The following is a 22,660-nucleotide window of genomic DNA, read 5'->3' on the forward strand; positions in this document are numbered from 1 at the left end:
AGCAACACCCTATCAGAAAGCATACCACGGTGGACTCAGAGTCACAGGTGAGAGAGGTTCTCCTCAAAGATAAATTCCTAACAGTCAGTCCCAGATATTCGTAAAAAACTCATACTGTGACTGAAGGGAAAAGTCATTGAACCAAGTAACACAGCAGCCACGTCTGTATTTGTGGCTACGTCTGTATGTCTGGGACCTTACTAACAGGAGAGAAAAAGATAAGAGACACCATGGCCTCATTGCTGCTCTCAGAGAGGGCCCCACCCGACTGGGGCTGTATCCTGAACCTGCTGTCATGGTGGACAGGAGGGGCACTTCTGCAGAGAATGCTTAAGGGGGCACAGCCCGGGAGACAGCCCTGCCCCCAACTGGGACCCTGCCCTCTGCAAGGGTAACCACTGGAGGTCTAAGTGCCCCTGTCACCAGATGGAAGACGAGGTGCCACCTTCTATGTATTGATGGGTCCCAGCCTCCTGGCCACACTCCACTTCTTGGCATCAATGTTGAGGAGCCATAATGGCAGAAAAACAAAAGGCCATTTTCTTCCTAGACAGTGGAGCCTGTTTCTCTTCTTTTACCTTTTTCTCCTGGTCCCCGGTCCAATGACAAAAGTTATCGTTTGGGGCAAATCTGGCCAGCCCTTAGAAAGCTAGTTTACCTGGCCTCTGGCCTGCTCTTGGAGAGACCTCCTCTTCTGTCACTCTTTCCTATAGTACCTAAAACTCCAGTGTCCCTGCTGGGATGGGATTTACTATCTCAATTAAAAGCTCAAATTCTCCTCCCCCCAGGCAGCTATCTCTGCTGCCACCTCCTTCAGGAACAAAGAGATTCCACAGTGTGGACTGATGAGATGAGTGTAGGGTGAGCCAGGATGGCCCTCCCTATTCAAATAAAACTCAAAAATTCCTCACAGTTTCCACACCTAAAACAATATTCCCTCAAGCCTGAGGGACTATCATAAATTCCTTAAAACAACAAGGGCTACTAGTTAGTCCTCCAGCCCCTACAATAAATTTAAAATTCTTATAAAAGTTAATTTTAAAATACGAGTTACAAAGTAAACAACTGGAAAGGATATAGATAGGTAAAAAATGTATTTTTTGAGAAGTTAAAGAAAAAAGGAATGGGTTTTTGGATGAGAAGGGATTTTGTAAAGAAGGATTTGTCCTAAAGATTGTTTCAAATAGGAAGGATAAGGACAAACCATCAAAGGGTTTAATATGTTGTATGCAGGTCTGAGTAAGTTTTAAAAGTGTATAATAAAAAACTTCGATGTGTGATAAAGATAAAGTTGAATATAATCTAAGAGTTGCCTAAAAGATTTTTAGGGTCATGTCAAACTAAAATCAAATCCTCTATATCTTAATATTGTTCTGCTCTGAGTAACATCTACAAAAAAGATTTTATTAAAGAAATTATTTGTATTTTCTGCTGATCTTGTCAAGCTTTAAGTACTACTAAATCAGAGTTCATTTACATATTTGCTTATTTGTCTTAAATGACCACCTTGTAACAGTGTTATGTTATACTTTATCATTTAAAAGGTTAAAAGTGTCAATTTATATAAAATAATGAGCTAAAGCTCTCTTTTATCCAAGAGTGTTATATTTAAATCCTGACAGTCCCTGCCTCCCACAGGTCACCTACCTAGGTGTGGCCTTAAAGGGACAGACTCACTCCCTGAGTCATAAATGCATCAACCCAATCTTCCGTTTCCCAACCCCCATAAAAAAAAAAATCACAATAAAAGGACTGGTGGCTCAAGGTATAGCCCTGAGTTCAAACCCTAGTACTAGAGTGGGGGGGGAAAAGTATCTCACCCTGTGGGCTTCTCATTATTTCCTTGATTTAATATGATGCCTTGGGAGGTTAGAAGCCCTTGACACTCTTTCCTCACACTCCTCAAGTCCCACCAAAGCAATGTATAAAGCTTCAGGATGGAGGGGGTTCCATGACCTTCTCAGGGCTTTCTTCTCACATTAATCTGTTTATCATTAAATTGAAGGTTTTAAGCCAGGCTCCATCACTCTTTTCCATCTTTTTCATCTTTTTCTTTCCTACAAGAATCATTTCTGGATATTGTTGTTTCTGGAGTTCCAGTCTACAGGTCCCATTTTTGTCTTTTTGAATAGTGATTTGAAATTAGTATGTACTTTTTTTATAGGAACCAATAATGAAAGAACCTGAAGTTAACACAACTCTTCAAATGTACTTCTTTGGAAAAGGGGGAGAAAGAAAACTTCATTATAAAGAATTTCGAAGGTAAGTTAAATATATTTATTTAAGGAAATTTTACAAGTAAGAAACTGGGCTAGCTCAAGTGGTAGAGTGCCTGGCTAGCAAGCAAAAGGCCCTGAGTACCTCCAAAAAGAAGCAAAGAAAGAAAAGAAATTGAACATATTCATTTCCCAGAACTTCAGACTATAAAATAAATAGTATTTCTATATCTATTTGGTATTTATATCTTACTCTGCTCAAAATATTCTAACTGAACATGAAAAGTAGTATCTGCTTTATAGAATACAATAATTCTGTTTAGTAACTTGATAGTTGCAATTAAGAGACATGCCCTTAGTGCCAGTTTGTTCTTAATGCAAAACAAACAAGCCCAATTTAAAACAAGGAACATTAATTATATCCATGACTCTTGGTCAGTTGGGTGCAGTTTTCCTGATGGGGTCAAGGACTAGCTGATCTTGACTGGACTTACTCATGTGTTGAAGACTGCTGATGGGGTAGCTGGGAGGTAGCTGTTCTATGATGTTCTCAGGTGGGAAACTCAGATCTGCTCTCTGTAGTCTCTGATTTTCTAGCACAAGGATTGCCAAACTTTCTCTACAGAGGCCAAATGATAAATACAGTGTGTGTCACAACTACGCAAGTCTACTGCTGTAGTGTGAAAACAGCTGTAAATAGTACATTAACAGACATGTCCATGTTCCAGTGAAGCTTTATGCTAACATTAATTTTAAGCAACTTCCCTGAACTAATTTCTTTATCCGTATGGGGGGAATAAATAATACATACACTATATGATTATTGCTTACCTTCCTCCAATGAGTTAACTCCATACAAAACATGTGCCTCCCTGTGCCACTCTACCAACCAACATCTTAAAAACATCAGAAAGCAGTACAGAATGCTAGCAAAAACACGAAGACGAAGAAGACCTGTACCTCATTCAGCTCAGTGCAGTTAAGTGAAGATTTATTGAGTGTATACTATGTGAAGATTGAGTGTATAATACATTAGGCCGTGTCTCAAACACCAGGCATAGTCCCTTCTGGTGACTAAACATGCAAAACATTTAAGTGTGTTGTAGTCAGTGCTTTCATAGATTAAGAGGTAGTAACTCAGCATATCCTGTGTTGAAGGTTGGAAGTAGATGATGGAGGAAGACCCAGTTGGAGGTGTAGACCATGAATTTATGCAGGTTAAACTAATATGTACAGTTACTGTATGGTTTTCTTCAAGCCACACATGAAAAAGGCCATCAGTATCCCAAGGCTGCTGAGGATGTGAGCAAGAAAGTCGCTAAGAGTAGAGTCTGGGCTTGAGTAGAGTTGAAAACAAGGAGGATGTCGTACAATATCCATAGCATCATGGCAGTTTTCTATGTATCTTACATTCTTACAAGGTGACATAGGAATTCTTCCCCTTTTATAACTGGTGCAGTGACTGTATCACATCATCAGTCAACTCCATTCAGAAACAGGACGTTACCCTTGATTCCTTTCTCACTCCAAGTTGGGTCACCAAATGCCATCCATTCCCTTCTCATGAGTAATCTCTTGGATTCTTCCACTTCTGTCTGTCCCCACTGCCACCACCTTACTCCACTCGCCACTACCTCTCCTCCAGGAATACAGCAGCCTCTTACAGGGCTCCTTCATCCTGCCACATCTCAAGACTACCTTATTCCCATCAATGAAGATAAAGGAAGACAAAAAGAACTACTAGCTGTCTTTATACCAGATTTTCTACTTCCTAATGCACTGTACATTCTTTCACAAGTAACGCATTCAGCAATCTAAGAATCAATGAATGTCATCATAGTACAATAAAATTCAGTAAAACAAAAGCAAAGGATGTCAGTAAAATATATTGTCGATTCATCAGTCCACACCTGAAATACTTTTAATTTTAGACAAAATTCTGCTTTGGCCCAGAAAGAAACATGGCATTGAAAAATCTATACATCTAGCGCATTCAGAAAATGTTGTCAATGACAGACTGTTTTACCTGCCACATAGAAGCCTAACATCAAACTCCTTCATTTTAAAGTTTATAGGAAGAATGGAAAACCTAAAGCAAGTATTTTTTTCAATATTGACAACTTTTCTCCTACTGAACTGGAATGAACCTCTTTTTATCACTTGGTATCATTATATGTTATATCACAATTTTTTTTTTTTTAGTGGTTCTGGGGTTTGAACTCAGGGCCTCATACTTGCTAGACAGGTGCTTTACCACTTGAGCTACTCCTCCAGTCTGTTATATCACAATTTAAACGGGAATATAAACATATAACAGATAGTACAGGTCTTTCAACATGTGGGAACATGAATAAAGAGATCTGTCATACATTAAAACTTGTGGAGATCATAATATTTTCCACATGACTTAGATTATAAATAAATCAAGTGCAACATTTCTGAGTTCTTGTACAAAGAAAATAAAGTTTAATCTGATATCCTTTCAACTCACCTTTCCCAGGAAGCTACTGGTGACAGTTTGATCAAAGTGCCATGTTGTTTTTAAGAAGGGAGTGTTGGGTCATATAAATATGTGTTATTATCCAAAAGATTACAGGTGTTTTAGGGGTAGATCTAAGCAATTGATTGAATCAGCTAATTTTGGTGTCTAAAAAAATCTTAAGAGCTATTAATTGTGATTAATATTCTAAAATCAGGATGATTATTAATGTTTTTATAGTGGGAAAAATTGCTTTCTATGAAACTCTGTGGGGGTTTTTTTCTTCCTCCTTTGGCAATACTGGGGTTTGAACCAAAGGTCTCACACTTGTTGGGCTTTATCCCCTAAGCCACTCCACCAGTCATGGAAATTTACTTTCACGGCTTTATCAAAATGTAGTTCTTAACAGCTAAAATCTGCACAAACAAATTGAGTATGGAAGTCACAGACCTGAATCATGTATTGATTGGTCTTAATCAACTTCTGTACTTTTTCTTTCCCACAGTCCTTTCCCTAACACTAATGCTTCATTCTGCTTACCATATCAAGTAAATAGTAAAATGGGTAATAGTTAAGTGTTTTGCAATTCCACTTACAATACTAAGAGTCAGTGCCACTAGTTATTTCAATTTTATGTTTTGATATTTAGATTTGTGGAAAATTTACAGACAGAAGTCCAAGAAATGGAATTCCTTCAGTTTTCTAAAGGTTTGAATTTCATGAGAAAAGAAGACTTTGCAGAATGGCTACTTTTTTTCACTAATGCTGAAAATAAAGACATTTATTGGAAAAATGTGAGAGAGAAGTTGTCAGCAGGAGAGGTTGGTATACCCTTTTTTTAATGCATGTGATAAAGATGAAGTTAGACATTTTATATAATTAGGTAAAGAACTTCTAAACCTACCAAAACTGTGTTGTTCTTCCTTATTGAGGTATGAAATCAAGTCAAGGGATTTTTCCACATGCTGTTTTCCTGTCAGTTAACTATTGCCTAAGACAGAATCAGTACAGCAACTGTAAGTTTGCAGTTCTACTAGAGTCAGCAGTAAAATAAGAATGCACTACCACTACTGTTACCGACCATTCTTCTGCAAATCTCAGCCAGTAGAAACGAACAAGATGTCTTGAACAGATAGAAAAATTTGAAAGCAATTGTTGTATTTATTTACATAAGATATAATTGTATGCCTAGAGAACTCAAGAGACTCCAGCTAAAAAACCATTAGAAACGATAAGAGTTCCATAAAGTGCCATTTGAAATGCTATATAAGTACCTGTTCTATGTATACATTTCAAATTAGAAAATGTAAATGTGTGTGCATGTGAGCAAGAGATGAAATGATCACCAAACTAATGAGTAATGCATAGTAGTGAGATCAAGTGATTTTTGTTTCCTTACTTTATAAATTTTATGTGTTGTTCCAAAACCATTTTTAGAATGGGCTGTATTTTTATATAATTTTTTAAATTATTTTCTAATGTGAAAGAAAAGATAAAATATAATTTATAATTGCAATAGAAATATATGCCAAGTACAAATAAATGTACTCAAGCTATCTTCCAGTGTTCTGCCTGCATCTGTCATGCATGTAGCCTTGCCAGACTCTGAGGCAGGGCTGTACACCCCAGTGACCTTAAAGGAGGAGTCCTTGAGAACAGTGCTGTGGATTAAGTTGAAGTAGCTGCAACTGATTATGGCCAGATAGTTCTTTGTTCTGCTAGGCTTAGTGATGGGAGCTGCCCCAGGATGTACTGAGTTCATGGGTGCAGAGATGGAGGCACTTGAATTGAAAAAAGTCAAGATGAACTGAAGAAAATGAGTCCTTCTGCAAAGGAAATGGAAGATGGGGAAGGTGACATGTCAGAAGATAAGGACAATGGCAGTAGAGATGAGGTTGTCATCCCTCAGAGGAATGTCAGGAAGGATACAACTGCTGCAGAAAAGAAAATAGGAGAAAAGTCTCAAGTTCCCATGTTTGCTGAAGAAGTGTTGTCATCAAGCAGGAAGGAAACCATGGGAGCCAAGAAGGCAAAGGACAGAAGGCAGCTGCCAAGCTTGGAGACCATGAAGACTTTGAAGATAAAAACTGTGGGTTGAAAAAACACATGAAAAAATGCTCACCATCTCTAGCAATAAAGGAAATGCAAATTAAAACCACGCTAAGATTCCTCCTCACCCCTGTTAGAACAGCCATCATCAGCAACACCACCAACAACAGGTGTTGGCGAGGATGCGGGGAAAAAGGAACCCTCTTACACTGTTGGTGGGAATGTAGACTAGTACAACCACTCTGGAAAAAAATTTGGAGGCCACTTAAAAAGCTAGACATCGATCTACCATTTGATCCAGCAATACCACTCTTGGGGATATACCCAAAAGACTGTGACACAGGTTACTCCAGAGGCACCTGCACACCCATGTTTACTGCGGCACTGTTCACAATAGCCAAGTTATGGAAACAGCCAAGATGCCCCACCACTGACGAATGGATTAAGAAAATGTATCTATACACAATGGAATTTTATGCAGCCATGAAGAAGAACGAAATGTTATCATTCGCTGGTAAATGGATGGAATTGGAGAACATCATTCTGAGTGAGGTTAGCCTGGCCCAAAAGACCAAAAATCTATGTTCTCCCTCATATGTGGACATTAGATCAAGGGCAAACACAACAATGGGATTGGACTATGAGCACATGATAAAAGCAAGAGCACACAAGGGAGGGGTGAGGATAGGTAAGACACCTAAAAAACTAGCTAGCATTTGTTGCCCTTAACGCAGAGAAACTAAAGCAGATACCTTAAAAGCAACTGAGGCCAATAGGAAAAGGGGAACAGGTACTAGAGAAAAGGTTAGATCAAAAAGAATTAACCTAGAAGGTAACACCCACGCACAGGAAATCAATGTGAGTCAATGCCCTGTATAGCTATTCTTATCTCAACCAGCAAAAACCCTTGTCCCTTCCTGTTACTGCTTATACTCTCTCTACAACAAAATTAGAAATAAGGGCAAAATAGTTTCTGCTGGGTATTGAGGGGTGGCGAGAGGGAGAGGGCAGAGTGGGTGGTAAGGGAGGAGGTGGGGGCAGGGGGGAGAAATGACCCAAGCCTTGTATGCACATATGAATAATAAAAGAAAAAGGAAAAAAAAAACAAAAAAACTGTGGGTTGGAGCAGGGTAAAGATCAAAATGTCAAAGAACTTTTGATCAAGAACCTACCTGACAGTCTCTCAACAAGAATTGAAAGTGTTGGAAACACTTTTCACATCAGAATAGTGAGCAAGGATAGCGTGAGTGAAGGAGCTTCCTATATTGAATTCAAGTCACAAGGCCATGCAGAGAGAGCCTTCAGTGTGAAGCAGGGAATGGGGAATGGAGGATCAGAGATTGATGGGCTTGCAATCATTCTGGACCATATTAGAAAGAAAAGCAAAGGCTGAGAAGGAACCAGAGCAAGAAAGCCATACTTTTCAAGAAAGATGGGAGAGAGCTTACATCTTTTTGGAGATAAAGAATGTGTTCCTATATGCCTAGTATACAAACAAAGTCTCTGTTGAAAGAATACAACCTACAGTACCATTATGAAGCAAACCATAGCAGGAATCATGATGGATATACTGAAAAGATGCATAATGACTGAAAAAAAAAAAGATTAAAATTTCAACATGATTTGCTTCTAAATGTGAATAGATAATACTGCTATAAAATATAGTTGTGTATTTAGTGAAAAAATTGCCTGTACATATTGGAAGTTTGGATTTTGTATTTTTGGTTTGGTTTGGTTTTAGAGGTACTGGAGGTTGAACTCAAGGCCTTGTGCTTGCTAGTCAGGCATTCTACCACTTGAGCCACATCTTCAGCCCTTTTTGTTTTCTTTGGTTACTCTTTTTTCTCCTCTTTGGTTATTTTTGTGATTGGGTCTCTCTTTATGCCCAGGCCAGCCTGGACCTTGATCCTCCTATTTGTGTTTTCCACATAGCTGGGATGACAGGTATGTGCTACCACACCCAGATTTTGTTGGTTAAGATGGAGTTTCCCAACTTTTTTTTGCTAGGGCTGGCCTTGTAAACCACAGTCTCCCTGACTTTGCCTCCCAAGTAGCTAAGATTACAGGCTTGAACCACCATGCCAGGCAAAGAATGTCTTTTCAGGGTAGCAGAAATTATGAACACAGACAAATATTTGGAAATATAAGAGTAACTGGTAATAATTGTTGCTCAGCATGTTGACAGTTCAAGAAGTTGCAGAAGGGAAATCGTTGTAGTTTTCTCCATTGGAGCTCATGACAGCACTGTTATCAATAATGCCCCAGTTAGTTGTGATTATTTATGGTGTTATTTTTGATGTTACTGCAGAACTTTTTAGTATGGTAACTGTGACAGGCATGGCATCAGGAGTTGATTTATTACATGTTGAGAAAAGTTTTTAAAAGCTTAATGTAGATTGGTCAAAATTAATGTTAGCCCAGATGGCAAGTTTACCATGGTTGGTGTTTAGCAACTTATTACAAGACTGAAATCCAACATGACAAGGCCTTGTAGAGACTCAGAACTCAAGTCTATACATGGGTGCCATTTCCAGGAATTGCCCTGTTCTAAAAAGTTACAAGTGGATCATGTTATGGACTTAGTGGTTCACAGTTACAGAGCTGCATTCCCATGACTGGCACCATTGAAAATTCTGTGCTTTGTTCAGAGATCAGTTGCACAGTGTGAAGTCCTGTTCTGCTACATGGAAATTAAGTGGCCGAGTTGTGGTGTCACTGCGTAAGCAGGTTTTAAAGCAGTGGGAGAAATGAACGTGTTCATGTCTTCCCAAGGGAGCCCTGTACCTCAGCTCACTAGCAGAGATTGGGTCAGACTTAGACTTTGTGATCAACATCACAACCCATCTAAACACATTGGAGAGTTCTCTGCAAGGATTCCACAAGAAGTTACACAGATGCATGATTCAGTTCACTCTTTCCTAGCAAAATTGTGTCTTTGGAAAACTCATTTGACAGGAGCGATCTGGCCCATCTCCCTACACTGAAATTAGTTTCAGAAAATGAAAGTGATGGCCTGAGCTTAAACCTATTACTTGAATTTATTAAAAAGTTGAAGACTGAGTTCCAGAAAAGGTTCTCTGATTTCAGAATTTATGAAAATGAACTAATATTGCTTAATTCACCTTTCTCAATAAATGTTAATCATGTAAGTGAAGAGCTAAAATGGAGGCTATTGAATTGCAGTGCTACACTATCCTGAAAAACAAATACAAGCCGGGCACCACTATCTCACACCTGTAATCCTACCTAGTTAGGAGGCAGAAATCAGGAGGATTAGAGTTTGAAGCCAGCCTGAACAAATAGTTTGCAAGACCCTATCTCAAGAAAACCTATGACAATAAAGGGCTGGCACAGTGGCTCAAGGGGTAAGAGCGCCTGCCTAGCAAGCATGAAGCCCTGAGTTCAAACCCCAGTGCCACCAAAAAAAAAGCAATATGACAACGTTGAAATCCCAGAATTCCACAAATATCATGGGAATGGTTACTGTAAATATAAAATCTGATGTGTACAAGTACTTATGTTTGTGAGCAGCTATTTTCTGTAATGAAATAAAATAAAACTAAATATTGCTCCCAGTTAGATTTAAAGATGAATTCTCTACTGCCTTTTACTACAAGATTCACAATCTGACATTGTTTGACACATTTTGGGCATAAGAAAAGGATTTCAGATTTCAAATATGAGGAGTAATAAATGAAACTTCTAATATTTCTGTTTTCAAGTTATATTTCTGGTGTCATATTTGGCATCTTATATGTTTGTTATACCTTACACCACATAAGGTAAAGTCAGATTATACTCCAAAAGACAGAGCTAAGGAAGGAAAGAGGGAAGAAGAGACTGAAGGGAGGGATGGAGGGAAGGAGAAAGAAATTTACTAAAGCCTGTAAATCTAGCTACTTAGGAGGCAGAGATTGAAAGGATCATGGTTTCAGGCCAGCTGGGGCAAAAAGTTTATGAGACCCTATCCCAACCAATGGTCAGGCATGATGGTGTGTGCCTATCACCTCAGCTATGCAGGGAATCACAAATAAGGTTATAGTCTGGGACAGCTTAGGTATAAAGTGAGACCCTACCTCAAAAATAACCACCTTCAAAGGGGCTGGCATTGTTGCTCAAGTGGTAGAGTACCTGCCTAGCATGAGGCCCTGAGTTCAATCTCCAATACTGCCAAAAAAACTGATGAAAAAAAATGTAAAATAAAAGAATGTCAAGATAGGAAAGTGTATTATCAAACCTTGGTAACTAAAACAGTTTGATATTGAATTGGACAGATCAGTTAAGCAAGAATGCAAAGACCAGAAATAGACTCAAATGCATGTGGAAATTTAGTATATGTAAAATAGCATTTCAAATTTGTTCAGTAAAAAGGTGGATTATTAATGAATGGCATTAACAAAATAAAGTGGTCATCTGATGCTGAAAGTGGAGTAAATCTGTAAAACAAATTCCAAATGCATCATCTTTAAGAAAAATGAACCTGAAGAAGTATAGAAACATCTTGGAAGCAGTGTAGCATCTTAGAGTAGGATAAATACAGATATAGGTATTTTAAAGCGAAATTCAGCTTTCAAGAAAAATTAAATTCAGCTTTCAAGAAAAATTAAATTTAACAATGAGAATGTTGGCATCGCATGTTACAGACCAGCTTCCTTAATTTATAATGGAATCTGTTTAAAAAATTCATGAATATCAAAAACTTTGATGGTCTAAGATTTTTCTCTGTGTAATACATAAGATTTTGAAAATCAGTGAGTTAGTAACTGTAAAGTATCTGGGAGTCTATTTTTAAGATAACTTGCATGATTTCATGTATCCTTACAGAAGATATAAGGTGATTGGACCAGAGACAAAAAAGAAAAGCTTTATTATCCATAGCATAGCCACAGTCACAGCATAAGCACCATATTTTGTTAGTATTTCCTTGCCTCCCAAGTCCCTTGAGGGTGCTGATGAGAGGCTCAAATGAGTACTCTGCACAGTAGATTCCTATCCCAGTAAGCAAAGCAGAATCCTTGATAGGGGAAGGAAGACAGAACTCAGCCTGGGTTACAGAGGAGGCACTGTATTCATTGTACTGGACAGTAAGCAAAGGTGTCCCCTGCTCCAAAGAACAATACTGTCTGCTTTTAAGATTGTTCACTTACATCCTTGGAAAGATGGACTGGAACAAAAAAGGCAATTGGTGCCTCTGTTTGAAAGATGTACAGAAACATGAGACTCATCAAGAATTGTCTCCCAGCAAGAAGTCACCCCACAGCCCCATTTCCTGGGGAAAGGACAAAGAGGACACAAAAAATAAATCACAGATGAGTAATAAACTAGTGAAAGTGCCTAACCTTATTCGTGAAAACACAAATCAAACATTGATGAGATACCATTGTTCATCTGTCAAAAAAAGCGAATGTCAAAGATTGCACCCATCACCTGCTTTGAGGTGATGATACAGAGCAACAGCTACTAACTGATCTGTGCTGATAAACATGCTATTACAAAACTAGAGCAAAATGCAGAAGTGTATGAAGATGTTCCCACTGTAAAACAAGGAAAGAGTGTATGTGTGTATACACATGTATTTCTATATGAGTAGACTTTCCAGAAGGATATACCAGGTATCAGAGCTTTACCTCTGGGAGGGAACTGGGGATCAGAAGAGGAAAGAAGGCTTTTCATTATCCTTTGCACTGTTGGAATTTTTCCATGTGTATATACTCTTAGACTGAAAGAAGTGCAGAATGGGTAGGTGGGGCAACAGCTCAAACATCAGCACAGGGTTTATTGTGGAGAAATGGTCCTGTAGAGGGGGTCCTCAGCAAGAGGCCTGAAGCCCACAGCCACTTACAGACTGGGGGTGGATAAAGGAGAAGTCCAGGAGGTCACTAGGCAGGAAAATCCTCAATGGCCCTCTGACCCTTAAGGGCAGGCCATTTCTTCTAGACCAGATGGGCAGTTTCTAGTAAGTGGCTTAATTAAGGTGGATGTCTGTTTTCTTTAGGGCTGGGTGGAGTTTCCAGTTAGTCACCTTCAAGGTGTTCACCCTAGCATATACTTCTTTACAAAACTTAATTAAAAAAAAACAAAACTTCTATAAATTCCGAAAAGCTGAATGCAGTGAAATTTGAATAAGACCACACATTTACAGAGGGCATGATCTTAAAGGTCTCTACAAAGAAAAACTCCTTTTCAGGCAGGGAAGAATTTCTCTCAAATTAAGAATTTTCACACTTTAATAGAGAACTAGCTTTTTTACTTCTTTGTTTTCAGATGATGCATTTTTTTGTTTTTTGGTTTTTTTTGATTGTACTGGGTGTACATTGTGACATTTGAAAAGTTCTTACAATATATCATAGTTGAACTCACCCCCTTTTTTATTTTAAGTGCATAGATACTAAAGTCAGATGGACCAGGGTTCCAATCCTGATTATAAACCTTGAGCAAATTACTTACCCCTGAAGAATTACTTGCCTAAGATTCAGGCTGAGATCATACACATAGTAAATGGCAAAATGATCACACTAAGAAAAAGTGGAGCACTCAACACAGTATATTAGTCTCCTCAAACTGCCAAAACAAAGTAGCACAAACTGGACACGTTAAACAGCAGAAATTTCCTCACTGCCCTGGAGGTGGAAAGTTCATGGTGAAGGTGGCAATAAGGCTATTTTCTCATGAAACCTCTCAGCTACATGCCTCTGGGGGTGGGGCACTCATGTGTCTTGCCAGTCTTAGCCAGTTAGGGCCACTTCTGTGACTTTATTCGATCTTCATTACCTACTTACAAGGGGGAGGGTGTATGGCTTCAAAATTGGAATTAAGAGGGAATGCAATTCATCTGTAACTCAGGACCACTCCAAGGTCTTCATTGTACAACCCCAAGAGTCCAGTATACACCGCCATACACAGTGACCCTGCTAGTTATTCTCATGCTTCTTCCTAAGCTCTAAAATCTGGTACTCTATTATTACACTGTGTCTTCAACTTTTTAATAGACCTGCTTAGAAAGATCTAAGTTCATGAGCTTTATGACAGAAAACTCCATTACAGTCATAAGATTTTTTTTTTTTAGCATTTATAACTTATAGTAAAACCCCTTTACTTTTATTAGAGCATTAGTTTGGATGAGTTCAAGTCATTCTGCCATTTTACAACACACTTGGAAGATTTTGCTATCGCCATGCAAATGTTTAACTTAGCTCATCGCCCTGTGAGACTGGGTAAGTGACATGAATCATTAAATTTTCATCCTCTATAAGCAACTTCATTCTGTTCTTCAACTAGATGATACCAATCAAAGAGCCATTTATCAGTAAAATAATTGGCCTTTTAATTCAATGTGGTTATTCTAGATTTACAGTATTAACACAAACAACACTAATGATTGCTTTTTTGCTTTTATTTTCTCATTTTCCTAATTACTTAAATATGTGGTTAATGCCTTGATTAAATTAAAATATCTTCTTACTTACATGGCATTTCTCAAGTAAATTTACACTTCAAATGTATTTGTGGGTATTTTTTGTGTTTTCCTAAACAAAAATGTAGATTTGTTTCTGTAATAACAATGTAGGCTAATTCCACTTATTCCATTCCATCTAGTTGATGATTTGTTTTATGTTACTTTTTTTTAGCAGAGTTTAAGAGAGCCGTGAAGGTAGCAACTGGACAAGATCTCTCAAACAACATTCTGGACACTGTTTTCAAGATCTTTGATTTGGATGGTGATGAATGCCTTAGTCATGGAGAGTTTCTTGGAGTGTTAAAAAACAGGATGCATCGAGGTTTATGGGTAACAGATCTTGAATTTTTAAAAAATCTAACATGTTATTAGCAGTGTGTTAAACCTAGAGTTTGGGGCAGATATACATTCTTAAAGGGAATTTTAATCATTTAAAAAGAGGCTGAGCACTGGTGGCTCATGTCTATAATCCTAGTTACTCAAGAGGCACAGATCAGGAGGATTGTGGTTCCAGGCCAGTCCTGAGGAAATAGTTACTAGTACCACAAAAAAAAAAGATTATGGAGGTATAAGTGACACACTGAAATATCTTTTGTATAAAATGAGATGTAACATTTTTCTTTGCTACTTTAACCTGAATCTAATAGAAACCCCTGTCTAGAAATCATAGTCTAGGATTTATTTGCCTTTGGGCTCTGTAGTTAAATAAATCCTAGTTCTACAATTTATTAACTGCTGATCTTGCAAAACCACTTAATTTTTCTAAGCCCCAGATTCCTCATCTGTATAATGAGAGAACTAATAGAATCTACCAGAAATAGTTATTAAGAGAATTATGTATAAAATACGCAGTATCTAAGACACATAAAGTAAATGTTAGCTCTTAACCTTTATTCACTTAAATTCACACAGTGGTCAAATCAAAGTCAGAATTTTGTTAAGATTAGAACCTCCTAGACGCACTCTCATGAAAGCCTGTAACAGGAAAACTAGGGTACTTACTTAAGCTGAAAGAAAGGATAGAGGATGGTAGTGTGACCTCTTGTTCATGAAGGCAGGCTATTTAATCATTTGCAGCTGAGGAAGTGAGTTGTTTCCTCCCATCCGATAATTTTCATTAGCAAACACGTTTAACGACATAATCTGCTCTCTATTTTTTTTTTCAGGAGTATAGGAAGACAAATAGTAACATAAAGTACACATGAAGCCATGTTTAGCCGTGAAGAAAATGACCCTTAATTTTTACTTTTGATTAACAGGTACCACAACAACAGAATATACAAGAATACTGGAAATGTGTGAAAAAAGAAAGCATTAAAGGAGTAAAAGAAGTCTGGAAACAAGCTGGAAGAAGCTTTTTTTAAAAAGATAGGACATAGGGCTGGGGATGTAGCTAAGTGGTTGAGTATTTCCCTACCATGCATGAGGTTCTGAGTTTGATCCCCAGTACTGGAGGAGAAAAAAAAAGTAAAAAGATAGCATGGCAATTACATTGCTCCAGATGTCACAATTTGAGGTGGTTTTTTTCATGCTTTCTGCTTTTCCTCTTAAGACGTCATTGATTTCCTGTGTAATATAAAGATACACCATATATTTGTTTTCTAATTGAATAATTTCTTAATGTTAGTTTTCATTAAAGAACTTCATAAAAAGAAAATATATTCCTTTACAAAAGCAGATACTGGATCATGTCAGAGGGCCTGTATTTGAAGTATGTTTTGTGCTTTGGGAATATGGAAAGCTCGTTATTCACTGATGTCTTGGACACAGAGCAGATATGCTTTCTGGAAGAGTAAGCAAGTACTTTTGGAAAAGTCCTTGGTTCATAGGCTGGGATCATTTCCAGGATTGTGATGTTCCTGGCAGAGTAAGTGATGTTAAAGACTGACTGCAGATTTCTCTCCTCTGTGTCAGCTCATAAATTTCTTGTGTTTTATTCCAGTTAGCTTAGCTGTGTATTAGTTGTCAGTATCTTCCCTGGAAGCAGAATAAAGTATTTACATATATACAAAAGTACTTGAGGGCTTTTTTTTAATTTTACATTTTTTTTTTACAACTACATTTTTTAATGGAAATACTTTCATCCTTTTTCAGCCTCATTAGTTATATTCTTAAAAGCTAGTGTAGGTCTGGGGTGTAGAATGCTTGCCTACCATGCTGGTAGATGCCTTGGCTTCTATCGCCAGCACTGAAAGAACTGTGTAGTTGGGAAATTTTTGATCATAAGATCTGAATATCAGGATATATTGGGTTGTGAAAAATGTTTAAAAATAACTAAACATTAATTGGCACTTAAGTATAAAATATTACTATAAAATGATATTTTTTAAAGAGAAAATGGTCAATAAAATTAAAGACATGCCTCTCAAATAAGAAAATTGAAACTATTTAAAGTCAGTCCTACTCCCTTAGAGAATGAGCTGATTCCAATACCATGGCAGCGAAAGTTCAAGATGAGCCTGGAGCATCTTGTGCCTATCACCAAGGATAGGGTCACTGGATGATTGGGAGACAGATAGACAAAGCCAACTTGAAGGGAAGGGCTGCCCCTGTCTGGTGGGGGAGTTTGAGCATCTAAGAAGTTAATAGCAGTACTAGCTAGTAAAATAAGAGCTCCCAGCTTACAACGAAAGTGAATTCATATGCTAATGGTACAAGAGAAAGCAATCATTCTTGGAGTTGTGAAGGGTCGGCCTTGAGCTATTTATCTGCTAACTTGCCCAGAGAGTGCTCCCTCACAGTGTAATGTTGGAGATTGACAAGTTGCAAAAGCGTTTGTCCAGTCACACAAATATTTTCCTGTTGAGTCGAAAATGTAAGTTTTCTCTAATTCGTTGTTTTAGAACTACAACAGACCCTCAGTATCAACAGGGTTGTGGTTCTAAGATCTCCGTTGAGGATAAACTGCACATGCTCAGGTCATATTACCTGAGTTATAGAATGCACATGCAGGAAGTTAAATTGTTCTTGAAATATCTCTTGATTTTTTACCTCACTTGGTCAAAACTGCATTAATAAATCTGTGAATAAGGCAGGCTTACTGTAATTATAAAATAACCTTTTTTTGTGGTACTAGAATTTGAACTCAGGGCTTGCATTTGCCACGCAGGTGCTCTACCACTTGAGCTACAGCCCCAGTTCTTTTTGGCTTTAATTATTTTTCAAATACTGTCTCATGTTTTTGCCCAGGTTATCCTCAGACCACAGTCCTACCTCTACCTCCCATGTAGCTGGGATTACATGCACAGCAATTACTCATTTTTTCCTTCTCATAAAACCAAACCAAGAGAAAAGATAGACAAGTCTTCTGTCATTTCCTTTGTTAGCCACAAAAATACTCTCCTTACCTGCCCTTTCAGATGTCCATAAGAGTAAGAACTGGGGGAATAAAGACCCAAAACTTGGAAGGGTTCTCATGTCTTCAGTCTCAACTTTATTTTTCTAATAGACTATTAGAAAAGAGTGATAAGTGATAAGGAAACCCAGAGAAAGATTAAAGCTGGGAAAAGAACCAAAGACGAGTAAAGCTCTTTCCCTTAGCTGGGGCCCCTGCATCCAGCACTCCCTACTTGCCTGCTGCTGCTTTTCTCAGTATAAAAACCTCAACCACCCTGAGCTTGGGGCCTGCGCCATTTTGGAGATATTCAGGTGCTGGCCGGCTAGTGTAGTAAACCTTCCTTTCCTTCAGCCACTGGGTTTGAGTTTTATTCTCGCTGGTCAGTCTCATACTGTCTATAACGTCTTCTGCAACAAAAGGACTGGGGGCATGGCTCAAGTGGTAGAGTGCCTGCCTATCTTTTAGGCAGACCATCTTATTGTTACACTCTCCGATGTGCAGAGTTTAAAAAGCAACGATAAAGGAATATGTAATTTATGACAGCTGGCCAAGCACTTAAAATTTGAGGTAAACTAGAATTATTTTCAGCAATCACAAACTACATTTTATCTCACTAACTGAACTTATTCATCCATTTAAAAAGTTTTTATTGTGAAGGGTTTTTTTGAGATAGGATCTCATGAGCTATTTGCCTGGGCTGCCTTCAAACTGCTATCCTCCTGATCTCTGCCTCCTGAGCAGCTAGGATTACAGGCATGAGCCACTGGAGACCAGTTGAAGAAGCCGTTAAGACAGCATTTTCAAGCCTGAATTTTGGCCCCATTTGGATACTTCTATGCGAACATACTTGAGAAATGATAGGTAAATTACATATCAGGGCTAAGGTCGTTAAGAGCCTCAGAGGAGTAACTGTCTCCCTAATTTGACATTAAGTTTAGTAGACTTTACAATCACATTGCCAGTCATATAGACACATTTAAAAAAAAAAAAAAACATGATTGAAGTGACAAGCCTTAATGTAGCCTCAAGAAGATGACAGAACAATGCTCCAAAGGGGGCAGAAACAGCAGTAGTTTTCCAGCTACAGGTGACAATCCTAGCATTAGCTTTTAGAAAGCACAACTGAGTTTATTACACTCCAGGCACAGTATGTATTTCTTCCCCTCTTAAACTTTAGAAAACCAGATCAGAAGGCAGTCATTTGGAATTAGTCTATTATGAAAAGTTACTCAAGTCTTCATGAGAATTCCCAGGGCTGGGGATGTAGTTCGTGGGCAGAGTGTGTACTTAGCATGTGTGAAGGTCTGGGTTCAAACCCAGGCACGGGGGGACAGTCCCCAGCCTGTAGAAAGCCTACCAGTCCCCATAACAAGAGGGAGTTACACCGTCCACTCTTCTTCCAAATAGTGGCAAAGGTTCATTGTTGTGAATAAACTCAGCTTTCATTACCGGGTATGGAGAGTAATTTATCAACACCTGTTTTTAAGCTCTTCAAAGAACATAAAATTTGAAAAATTTATCTGATGCATCCTGATTCTCAAAAAAAACCAAAATGCCTTAGTTTCCATGTGGCTAAAAAAAAATGGGTGTTAGTATTTATATAGACTTCTAACCTGACCCTCCTTAGGATACCAAGCTTTTCTAGTCATGGTAAAGGTCTCGTGCTAACTAACCTCTTCTTTGGCATTTGTAAAACCACTAGCAGGAGCAAAACCATTTGCAGTGAGCAAATGGGGACGAATTTCTGATGATAAACTAACCCTGGTCCACTATTAGCACTGTGGTTTAATTGTATTAATCAAGCCCCAGTTGCTGTGGGTAAGAGACAGAGGGTGGCGTGACAAGGGGACTGAGGGCAGTTACATATGTCATAAAGAGACTAAGATATACAGTGAAGATCTAATTTGTTAACATGCTGTATTTGAGGTTTGGAAACCATGGGTAACAGCTATAAAATAATACACTTTTTTTTTTTAAACCATCCTGGCGGTTTGAATTTGAGGCCTCATGCTTGCTAGGCTGACACTCTACTGATTGAGCACTCCACCAGCCTTTCCTATGTTGGTTATTTTTGAGATGGGGTCTCACTTTATGCCTGGGCTGGCCTGGACTGCCATCCTCCTACTTGTGCTTCTCCACATGGCTGGGATGATGGGTGCATGCCACCACACCCAGCCATTGGTTGGGATGGGGTTCATAAATTTCTTGTGGGGCTAGCCTCAAACTGTGATCCTCCCAATTAGCTATAATTACAAGCTTGGGCCACCATGCCTGACGTAAGACACCAACCTTTACAATATTTGAGTAACTGTAATTGTAGAGTTTTCTGGTATGACCCAACTTTCATTATAAATGGACACTTTATTGAATATTAAATTATCAGTAAGGTAAAAGAAGCAAATACATTTATAGTGACCAATTAAAAATGGAAATTAGATAAGAATTTGGTGAAATTATTCATTGTTTCCAGTTCCATCTTTCTCCTAAGAGAGCTCAAAAAACAGGCCTCTGGAAAACTGTATTCATCATCTACATAAAAACGGCATGTGCTAGTATGTGGATGTCTTTCCTTCAAGGACAAATAGGTTATAGATGCTCACTTTCATGTGCAGTAGTTTTGAAACATTCCAAAGCACTTTAAAGGAAGTATACAAACCTAGAAAAAATGCACTTTGTTGTGAAAATTGATTTAGTTTCATAAAAGTTAAGACTTGGATGTACTCAAAAGTCAATATCACCTTTGTATTGATGAATATAGAGCAGATCCAATTTACAGAATATTACCAACCAATCGGCAAAGTTAACTATACTCTTGGCAAACAGTGATTTATGACATTTCTCCAAAACTAACATAGGTCCAAGTTCAACAGTAAAAAGGAAAAAAGTCACCAGCAGTTGCTACTTTATAGCTCAAGAAACTTAACAGAATTTGGTTCTGTTTCAGAGCATGAATTGCTTTTCAGATGAAAAACCTGGGTGGTGGGGGTTTGTTTTGGGGGGTGGGGGTAAAACTCAGGGCAGAAAACAGGAGTGACAAGAGGTACATTTCTCTGGTCAGACACTCAAGTGAGAAGGTAATAATTCTGAGAAGTTCTCAAGTGGACACCGTTGTGCTCATCCTCTAAGAGATGAGGAAGTGGCAGAAGTTTCTGCGAGATGGAGAAACAGGGACACTTCTCCAGGAAGTCAGGACCAGCCAGTGCAGCTTGAAAGTGGCTCTTTTCTGATGATAGAACTTAAAAGTATCTTGTTACATTATCACATGTGGCAACGCCATACAACCTTGAGTCCCATGCTGTTGAGCTGGTAAATTTCTCTCACCAGTGTGCAAAACACATCTTCAACACCCTGTCTATTCTTGACTGAAGTTTCAGTAAATAGAATACCATAACTCTTGGCCTGTTTCATGTCAACTGTTCTTGTTGGGAATCATACTTGTTTGCTAGTAGCACTGTAGGTACATCATTTGAATCTTTATTTGCATAATATGCTCCCTATAGAGGTTAATATCAACAAACGATTTGCTATTAAGGCAAGTAGGCAGAGGAAACCTTTACCTGTCCTCATGGATTGGTCTCTCATAGCACTGTTTTACCATCTGTTACCTACCACCTGCTTTCAGTAAGAATCCATTCATTCACAAAGTGGTTCTAGATTGGTTAGTCAATAACTTTTCCCAACATCACCTTCTCCAACCACCACCATCAGTTTGTGCCCGGTCTCTTTTTTTTTTTTTTTGTGGTACTGGGATTTGAGCTCAGGGTATATGCCTTGAGTCATTCCACAGCTCTTTTTTTTTGTGATGGGTTTTTCAAGATAGGGTCTCTTGAACCATTTGCCTGGGCTGGCTTCAAACCTTGATCCTCCTGAGTAGCTAGAATTACAGGCATAAGCCACCAGCACCCAGTTTGTACCTAATTATTTAACACCAGCAAGAACCTCAAGGTCTGCTGCCCCTACTTCAAACAGATTTAGGACCTCAGACAGGAAAAATATTCTGGGTTCTGGAGACCACAGAACCGTCATGAACAGCCCCCACCAGGGAGCAGCACTTCTGGTCCCCTCTCATGTTTCTTGCTCTGTCTCAGTGTTTCATCATACCAGTGAAAGCAGGAAGTGTAAAATAGAATTGCAGGTCAGGCCTGCCTGGGCAAAAAGCAAGACCCCATTTCCAAAATACAGCAAAAAGGCTGGAGGTATGGCTTAAATGTAGAGAACCTGCCTCACAAATGCAAAATAATGAGTTTAAACCTCAGTACCACCAAAAAAATAAACATATTTCAAACTCTAGTGAAGACTTCTGGGGTCTGGGCTCCTAAGCCCCAGTCTCACACAGTTCCCACTATACTTGTAGCTTCTCCTCCCAAGTCCAAGTTGAGGTGTGCATAGGCGGCAATCCTTTCCCAACCTGTGCTGCTCCTCCCTCGCAAAAGTGCTCTGGCCCCCACAATTTTTTAGAAGCAGCTGTGGCTGTTACCAATGTGTGGGTTTTATTTTGGAGGGTCTGCAGCCTGCTGTTTCTTACTGGTTTCTCTGCATGAAACAGCAGTTGTGCCATGTCGGGACTTCTGGGCTTATGGTGGAGTTTATACACCAGGTACACCACAAGGGATTCTGGGCCCTCTGTCGATCCATACTGCCCTTGGTTAACTGAGGCTCGTGGGGTATTGATTCTTTCCAGTTCTGCAGGGAATCAGGTATGAGATTTGCTATTCCATAGGTGTGTCCCCATGGAAGAATGTGGGTGATGTCACTCCACTGCCACCTTGCCATGTCTCCATTTCAAAGGCTTCTAATCCACATGGTTAGGTAGTAGATAGTCACAGCAATAACCCCACTTTTCTGGTTCCAATTTTCTGTGTTATTCAAAATTTTCCAGTTCTTTGAAAAAAATACCTGACATAAGAAACTCAAAGGAGAAAAGATTTATTTTGGCTCATGGTTTCAGAGGTTTCTGGCAAGGAAGCATGGCAGAGCAAAGCAACTCACATCATGGTAGCCAGAGATCAGAGAGGGAATGCCTCCTCTAGCTTTGCTCCTTCTTTACCCCTTTGATTCCATCTGGGCCCCCAGCCAACAGGATAGTGTCCTCCACATTTGGGCCATGTCTTCCAGCTTCGTTA

General features: G+C 38.8%; 1 protein-coding gene across 2 annotated transcripts in view; it reads left to right on the plus strand.

Annotated features, from left to right (window-relative positions):
- Positions 1 to 16,213, plus strand: part of Micu2 (mitochondrial calcium uptake 2) — a 130,984-nt gene extending 114,771 nt beyond the window's left edge. Inside the window, exons 8-12 of one of the 2 annotated variants that reach the window (XM_020167675.2) lie at positions 2,165 to 2,262; positions 5,345 to 5,516; positions 13,850 to 13,958; positions 14,373 to 14,530; positions 15,460 to 16,213. In XM_020167675.2, the coding sequence (XP_020023264.2) occupies positions 2,165 to 2,262; positions 5,345 to 5,516; positions 13,850 to 13,958; positions 14,373 to 14,530; positions 15,460 to 15,564 (642 nt within the window). In that variant the 3' untranslated portion in view covers positions 15,565 to 16,213. The remainder of the gene's footprint in view (positions 1 to 2,164; positions 2,263 to 5,344; positions 5,517 to 13,849; positions 13,959 to 14,372; positions 14,531 to 15,459) is intronic. The other variant, XM_074043699.1, reaches the window with a different exon arrangement.
- Positions 16,214 to 22,660: the final 6,447 nt, after the last annotated feature.

This window comes from Castor canadensis, chromosome 10 (genome assembly GCF_047511655.1).
Source record: "Castor canadensis chromosome 10, mCasCan1.hap1v2, whole genome shotgun sequence".
Lineage (NCBI taxonomy): Eukaryota > Metazoa > Chordata > Mammalia > Rodentia > Castoridae > Castor > Castor canadensis.